Source organism: Varroa jacobsoni, unplaced genomic scaffold, assembly GCF_002532875.2.
Source record: "Varroa jacobsoni isolate VJ856 unplaced genomic scaffold, vjacob_1.0 scaffold_745, whole genome shotgun sequence".
In the NCBI taxonomy this organism is placed as follows: Eukaryota; Metazoa; Arthropoda; class Arachnida; order Mesostigmata; family Varroidae; genus Varroa; species Varroa jacobsoni.
The window spans coordinates 40,056-47,797 of NW_019213647.1; the positions used below are offsets into that span (position 1 = coordinate 40,056).

The following is a 7,742-nucleotide window of genomic DNA, read 5'->3' on the forward strand; positions in this document are numbered from 1 at the left end:
GTCAGCCTGTGAATAATTGCGTTGAGTTTATTTCAGGAGTATCTTTGAGGATCGTAGTAAAAATAAAGTGAGCAAATGTATTTGCTGTCCCGACTTAAAAGGAGTCGTCGTTATAGCTGTTCGCACCGTTTTTCCCGTTGTCCGGTCCAAAAACAAACTGCTTGGTCTCACAACGGGTGGCCAATTTTGGTCCTGGTAAAATTGACGTTTGGCTTTACAGACTTTAACATTTAAATTCTACCAGTTTTCGATCGGTATTTAGAAGAGTATTGGTTCTTCAAACTAATCAGCTACGGCCTTAAACTGTTATCGTAATAGGCTGCATGTAGCTCTTGAGATAATTGAAGGCCTATGCGACATTCAGTAAGTAAGGGTTTAAGGATAACCAACATTTATTTCTGTCAGGTCCTAAAGGTTGGGCGTAAGTTTGAAACAATTAACCTCTATTCCACGTTCATATTTCACTAGGAGTCGATTCAAATACCAACGGGTCCGACAAGGAGGCTAATCTAAACGTCTGCTACAGAACGACAAACTCTACGAGTCTTCCTTTCCAGTCGTGCCGAAAATAAACTAATGCATTACCACGGGCCTTAAAAAAAGCTTGTGGTCACGTTGATAGCAGCTTGTAAAGGAAAAAACACCTGGTAAAATTTTTACGGATCCTCAACGTAGGTTATCATTCCAGACCCATTAAGGGTTTTTGCGAAATCACTCCTAATTATCGATAATTATCGAGAAATCACCAGACATAATTCGTACTTACAGAAAAAAAAAAAGCTAAACTGTTCAATTTATGTATAGTTGCTTCGTTTTACTAATTGTGCACCACTTCGAACGACTTCCGAACATGGTCAAGGTGAAACGCAGGCACCCAAACCTCAGTGTATTTTGCTGGTTCCTATTAGAGAAACGCCAGCGATCCTAATACGTGTAGCGGCTTCATGCTCTCATCAATTCAGAACGTATGTAGTATATACGAATTGATACTAAATAGAGTGTCCAGAATCAATGAGTTGCCACAATGGACCGTTAGTTACTCTGCCCCGGTAGATATCGTATGATGGGGACTATCGTGAAGTGAACGACCAATAGATCGCGTGTTACGCCCCATACATACACTTATTATAAAATAAAACAGACGGCCAAGCTTTGCGGAAGATGTGGTGACACTCTCGGGTTGGTTTACTGATACCTGGCCGTGTGCTTCAGCTTCATCCTAGGCGCATCAAAGTAGGCATTTAACACCCGTAGTTCGTCGCTACTTCGAGCATGTAATTATAATTGAAGATGCGTTTTATTTTTTCTTTTATTAATATTTACTTGATAACAAAACTTACTATGCTAACTGCTTGGTTTTTGGAGTCATTGCTTGAAGGCATTGAAACCATAAGTTAAAAATTAAATAACAAGATTGATTAATTGATCACAAAACACAATACTGACAATTTTCTTATCATCTCAACAAATATTAATGTATAAGCTATGGTTGATTAATGGGTTCAATTCAACTCTGACCACAGCGTGTACTTGTTAGGGGTCGTTCTTTGTTCTAATCTTTGATCTAATGTTCGTTCTTTGCTAATGGCCAGGTTGCGAATAATATGGATAGTAGTCTTAATCTGTAACACAGGTTTCTATACTTAGATAGTATACATATAGACACATATTTTAGCACAAAAATAAACGCATCGCTTCAAAGGCTAGTGCTCGTTTCACGAGAACTTCCTCCACGAAAGCTGTTGGCTTTGTTCATAGAACCCGGTTGGCACATTGGTGTCGTGATCGAAGATCCACAGGCATAGAATCGCCCGCCATCCTACGGCAGGCGAATGTTCGAACGCAGGAGTTGGGCGCTAGGTATCCCATGATCGCATTCATTACTCATAGGGCCTAAATGTGGGTCGGATCCCCGGTGAGCACGAGCTTCAGGACCGGCCTCTAGCGTTCCCTCGGGACGGAGATGAACGTGAATAGAGCTCCACCCTTGTCGATACCTTTAGCGCGCTATCGTCTGTTGGTACAACATGCTTACTACGTTAGCCAATCATCCGTATTATCCGTTGAACACAACGATAAGGCTTCCAGCTCGAATTGATTTTTTTAAATAAAAACAAGTTGTATTATTTGATGAAAAACAAGTTGGCTGCGATAACGAGTACGTGGAACGTTGCGAACTATAACTTCTTTGTGGCAATATTACCCTATTCCGTCAAAAGACTGCATTTGATGATGCTCAGGCATTCGTCTTGTGGTAGTAGCATTCTACCCGACATTTTGTGCTAAAGATGGATTGCCCCCATCGTAGCGAAGAACAATTCAAACGCAGCGGTTTTGCGGACACAGAACAGCAGGATGCACACGGCAACGAGAAAAATGCTAGTCCAGTACGTTTGGTGGACATCTTTCAAATATTCTCATAAGCGATACTCGGAAAATCTGTCAGAAATGTCATATCTGCCTATTCAAGACAATTGTTTTTATTACTGCTGACGTTTTAGGTCGCATCGTCTATTAGAGGCTTCAGAGAATTGTTGCCTAATAATTTCATTAATTATACTACTAACTGATAGATGTGAAAACAAACACTGGAGCAGTACGTACGTACGTACGTACGTAATTGTTTTGCTAATAATAATAGTAACAATAGTGCTTGGCTCTATATTTTTCAAGTGGTTTGGTTTTTCCGAGTAAGAATCGGCCATATTTACACGATACATTCGACTAGCCCTACCCGTAAAGGACTGATGCTTTCTGCTTTACTTATCACTGTGCGAAGAGATTTATCACTGCGGTAATACTTCACGGTACTTTGCTTTGTTTGCTATCGCGTGCGTCAATGGCCACTTATCCCAATCTACGACTAGACTTCAATTATTACATGATCTATAATATACGTGTTTCAGTAATAGTCATTTTTTGTTTGTAAACACACTGCACTGAAATGCACACAACCCAGAAATATGAATCTCCAGTGGTCAATTTACAACAGTGAAGGATAAGTCATCGTCCACTGACCACAATGATACCGAATTATATTCGTTCAACTAGGGTCAAGTAGAATACCACATACATTAAAGTCTTTTTTCATTATCAACAATTTCTTATATATATATATATATAACATTGTATTTTCTGAAATTTTCCTGCACTTGTCTCCCTTAGTTATTCAGCAACGCTTCTCTCACGTAACCCAATCTGTCTACACTTTCCGTGTCAAAAATTGAACGAAATTTAACATGTGCTATAATACATAGGATTTTAGTCACAAGTAGGTACTGTTGTAAGTTCAACCCTGTAATCAGTTGGTCTACAGAAATTTGTCCAAAAAGGTGGCTAAGTTGAAAAAATGTGTTGGCTGGGAATTAGCCGGTCGGGTGTGTTTCTCCTTTGGCTTAATTTACCCATGACCCCATATCACTGTTGACTCAGTATACTATCATAATAATATTAATAAGATGTGGTAATGTCGATAGAACAATGTTTACGTTTAAGCGACATAATAATGCAGATGGCGCCACGGTTTTCTTATGGGAGAACAGGTTAGCTTCAACAATCTCCACAGTGGATAGAACCACAAAAGACGGGTACGCTCATCTCTACAGAACGCTGGGCGAAAATTTTAAAGAAATTGATGAGGTTAACTACACTCTCTCGTCTGAGGCAGCTCATTCACGACGGAGGCGATGATTAGGTATTGAGGGTCGAGTTGGGAAATCTTCGTGTTCGAAGTTCGTAGATAACGCATTCAATACTGGGCTAAATAGTAGCACAGCTTTTAAACACTGATGTCAATTAAAGACCCGTTGGAAAATCAATATCACTCCATCCGTGCAGAAAGCTGCACTAATAACTGATATAAGACTTTTTCAAAAAAGTAAGTGATTTAATATTCGATTTGAGTGTCCGGGTATTCTATAACGAATGCTGAAGAAATCCTAACGGAAGTTTAGATAGAAGTTGGCCAAATTTTCAAACATTTCCCGCTTGTCGTAGCCCGTCACCGAGGCAAATTAAATTCACGAAAAATGTTGATCCGTATGTTCATGCTGTAAACGTGAATAGACACACTTAGTATATGTGCTTATCAAAAAAAAAAAAAAAAAAACAGATAATAAACGGAATTTTGATTTGCTCAATTTCAGTCATGTTAGCCTATTTCCCACGGAACTCGATTGCCAGGCCAAGCGACTGCGCACCTCGACTTCGAAATTGTACTGAGATGGTCCGGCCGTTTCTTCATGATCTTAAGTACATGTTCCCTACAACAATCAACGATGTCGACAACATGTGCAAGTAGGTTACATTGAGACAAGTTCAGGGAATAGATACTAAGATGATAGTTTTCAGCTACTATCGTTATAATCGATAATGAGGTAGCATAACCCTCAACATGGCGTAATGTCATTTTACACAGCTATCTTTGAAGCTGGGGCTGTGGGCTCTGTTGAACCCTCGTGCGAACCTTAATCACTCTGCTGTTGTTGGGATTAGATAGAGAGAGTAAAACTATGTAACTCTGTCCCGAAGCGAGTGACAACGCAAAATAAACTCTATGTATACTATAGACCTTTCACACAACACAAAGCCAATGGACTAGGAAGATAACATTTACATTGTTGCAGTAAATACATGATTTGATACATACACAATATGTACAAGTGGAACAAATTGAGGAACCGCTTTGGATCGTTTCTATTCTAGCGAGAATTGCTTCACAATTTACCTTCATGATTCCCCAAAACTTTTTCTGAACAAGGACGTACAGATAGCTTTCACGGAACGTGTCTTACGTCGTTAACTTACCATCACCAGTGCTTTATATTGTTAAACTTTTCGTAGTTCAGAGAAATAAAACGTAATTTCAGTGGTGGTAGTAATTCGCAGTGATGTCTTTCTTTTTGCTACCGCAATTTTATCACTGAAAAAGAAGCTAAAACTTCTAACTTATCCGGATTCCTCTTAATGCATGACCCGCCGAATATATTATATACAATCCTTTTGGACTTTTGCAATGCTAGCGAAAACATCTGATTACAAGCCGAGGTCACATTTTTGAACGGTTGAGGAAGAGTAAACGGCTCCCGCTTGCGATCAGTGAGAGCCCAATTGGGTCAATTAATCATCTTATTATGTTTAAATTACCCGATGAAGCACATCAAGACCCAAAATAAGCTCTAACCAATTCGCTGCTACGCCAATCTTCATTCTCTAAGTAATCGATATTCGTTTGAAGTTAATACAAAAACATTAAATTGATTCGCTGATTCCCTCCTAGATAGCGTTACAGTTGGACAGTTTCCTTAGGTAGGCCGCTAGCGGAGTCGAGCTTAAATAAATGAGTCTTTCTCCCGAAATTGCTGATTAGATTTATTGTTTTATTTTTGGTGCAGTTGAAACAAAAGTCACCTTTTGCCAGTCGATCAGCAGATGAATGAACTGATAAAACAACGATCACGAGTAAAAGGGCTTTCTGAGATGATCAGGATTATATGACAGGCATGCCGTATTCAGAGCTGCACCAACGCCACAGTAGTACAGAACTGTATTTTTTGCATTCCTAATATTATTATTATCGTTATAATAATTGTCTATTCAATTCAATGGAGATAGAAGTACCTAAACACGATAATGCATCTTATAGCAATCCGCCCCGTACAAAAATCTAAACAAGTTATTATCTATTTTTCGATTTTGTTCAGTTTTGTTATTTTCGTGGTCTCGTTCAACCTGATAGTAAATAGACTACCTTCGTACGTAAATTGTCGTGTCTCAACAACAACCAAGAAGCCATTACGGATGACTATGCGCGGTGTCTCAGACTTGATTTTCTGAGAGGTACGTCCAATTGTGATACGATTAACCCAGATATTGAAAGAGTACATCATCAATAAACATCTGCGTCATAGACACTGCCAACCCGGGCCAGCCGACGCAAATTCTCACAAACAAACACCACGTACACACCATAGCTATCGTTGCTATTCTAAAGACATTTGTTTGCCGTTAGATAGATCAATACACCAGGCTAAGGAAATGTAATGTGCTACTGCTGCTGTTGTTAGGACGATTGGCGACTACGGTTTCTGCTGGCTTGTCTGGATGCCACGGTCAAGTAAGTACATATTGCAGATAAAATGCCAATGAGTTACCGATGAACGACCTTCATTGGGCCATCAGATATCGTCGTTGTCGCACCTGTCGGGTAAATCGCATTGGTACGATGTACTAGTGATTTTTTAATGTGATTCCTTTTCAGGCCGTCTGACGGACGGATGATGACGCGCTAGACCAAGACTCTGGCTGGTTCAATAAACCACCAGAAGTGGCGCTTTTCGTACAAACATAATCGTAGCTATCTAACAAACAGCATAGAAATATGGCATTAAGATATGTAAAAGCATATGTATCAAAGGAACGAAGTAGAGGTATTTATATGTCCAATCACGATTTTATACTATTGTATCAAGCGCTTAACACGTTGGCTTTAACTTACTATTCGGCGAACTATCGGGACCAAAATACATCACAAAAACCCATAGGAATTATCTGCTCTGATATAAAAACTTACAATATGAGTAAGCATAAAAAATATACGCATATACCCATTTAAGGTTGGCGCCTTTCACGAGTTTTGAGTTCGACGATATGCTCATTTTTATACTGTGTTTACAAAGGCATCGTAATATAAGTGGAAATAACTGTTGTAAGTGATCTATTTACTGACCACCTGGCCAGGCTAAGCCAGAATTAGTAATCGTGTTTTTGCTGAATCGGGTAGGAAACGCAGACCTGTAGCGAAAATTTAGCGTGGAAAATAAACTAATTTATTATGTATTCGTTGTGACTTTGCATAATCTTCTTTCATATTTTAATAAATTTGTCTATTCCGTTTCGCCAGAAATTGTTATGTCTACTTTTGAGAAACTCGTCCACTCGCATTTTACTAAGCGCTGTATTGCCAACTATAGTATTGTAAATTTCATTTTCCAGTGATTAGGAAGGTGGTAATCCCATCCGCGGGAGTTCTAGGGAATACTTTGGGTGGGAGTGAATCCCGCGCTTAGGGGTTCGCATGGCGGGCCTGCCAACTTTTTTCCTATGTGGCTTGACATTTTCGTTAGGAAGCATTACTATTCTACTAGGTATTCTCCTTGGATAGATTCGTCTGCTAAAGGTAACTGGGCCGTATGCAGATCCTTGCGGACCGTTTTATTTTCCGGTCTAGCAAATCGTTCAGGTTTTACCAACTGGAAATTACAGATTGGTTTATTTCGGAGCTTAGACGTAGTGCCACACAGTTCTTTCTTTTCAACACTTTTTGCCACCGATAACATTTCTATGGGGAATATGTCATTGTTGCTGCGTGTTGCTCAGCGCTGGACGAAACGTTACGGGACAATAAAGAGCCAGAGGGTAGAGCTTTTGATAAAACTCTACAGATACAAAATGCCTGATCGCAGTTGTCGGGTACTATCAGTTCCCACTCTCAACCAGTTACCGAGTCGTGTGCTATCCGACGTCCTTATCGACCTCAGTGTTAGGGTGGATTGCATTCTCTGAGTCCGAGAAACCTAATTTAACCGGAACAACTTCCCTTGTATACCGTACGGATGGCTCGCACTGCTTTGGTGGCCGTTTTAATCCTGGCAAAAAGCCAAATGCGAAATCGCAATTTTAAATGATGTATAGGGTACCGACGCAAGAAAAGTCGTAAATTTTAATAGATTAAAATTTACGAC

At 39.7% G+C, this 7,742-nt stretch overlaps 1 protein-coding gene across 1 annotated transcript in view; it reads left to right on the plus strand.

The window, feature by feature from the left end:
• Window positions 1–7,742, plus strand: part of LOC111263205 (uncharacterized) — a 38,017-nt gene that overhangs the window by 14,616 nt on the left and 15,659 nt on the right. Inside the window, exon 2 of the mRNA XM_022838104.2 lies at window positions 4,146–4,296. Within this exon, the coding sequence (XP_022693839.1) occupies window positions 4,146–4,296 (151 nt within the window). The remainder of the gene's footprint in view (window positions 1–4,145; window positions 4,297–7,742) is intronic.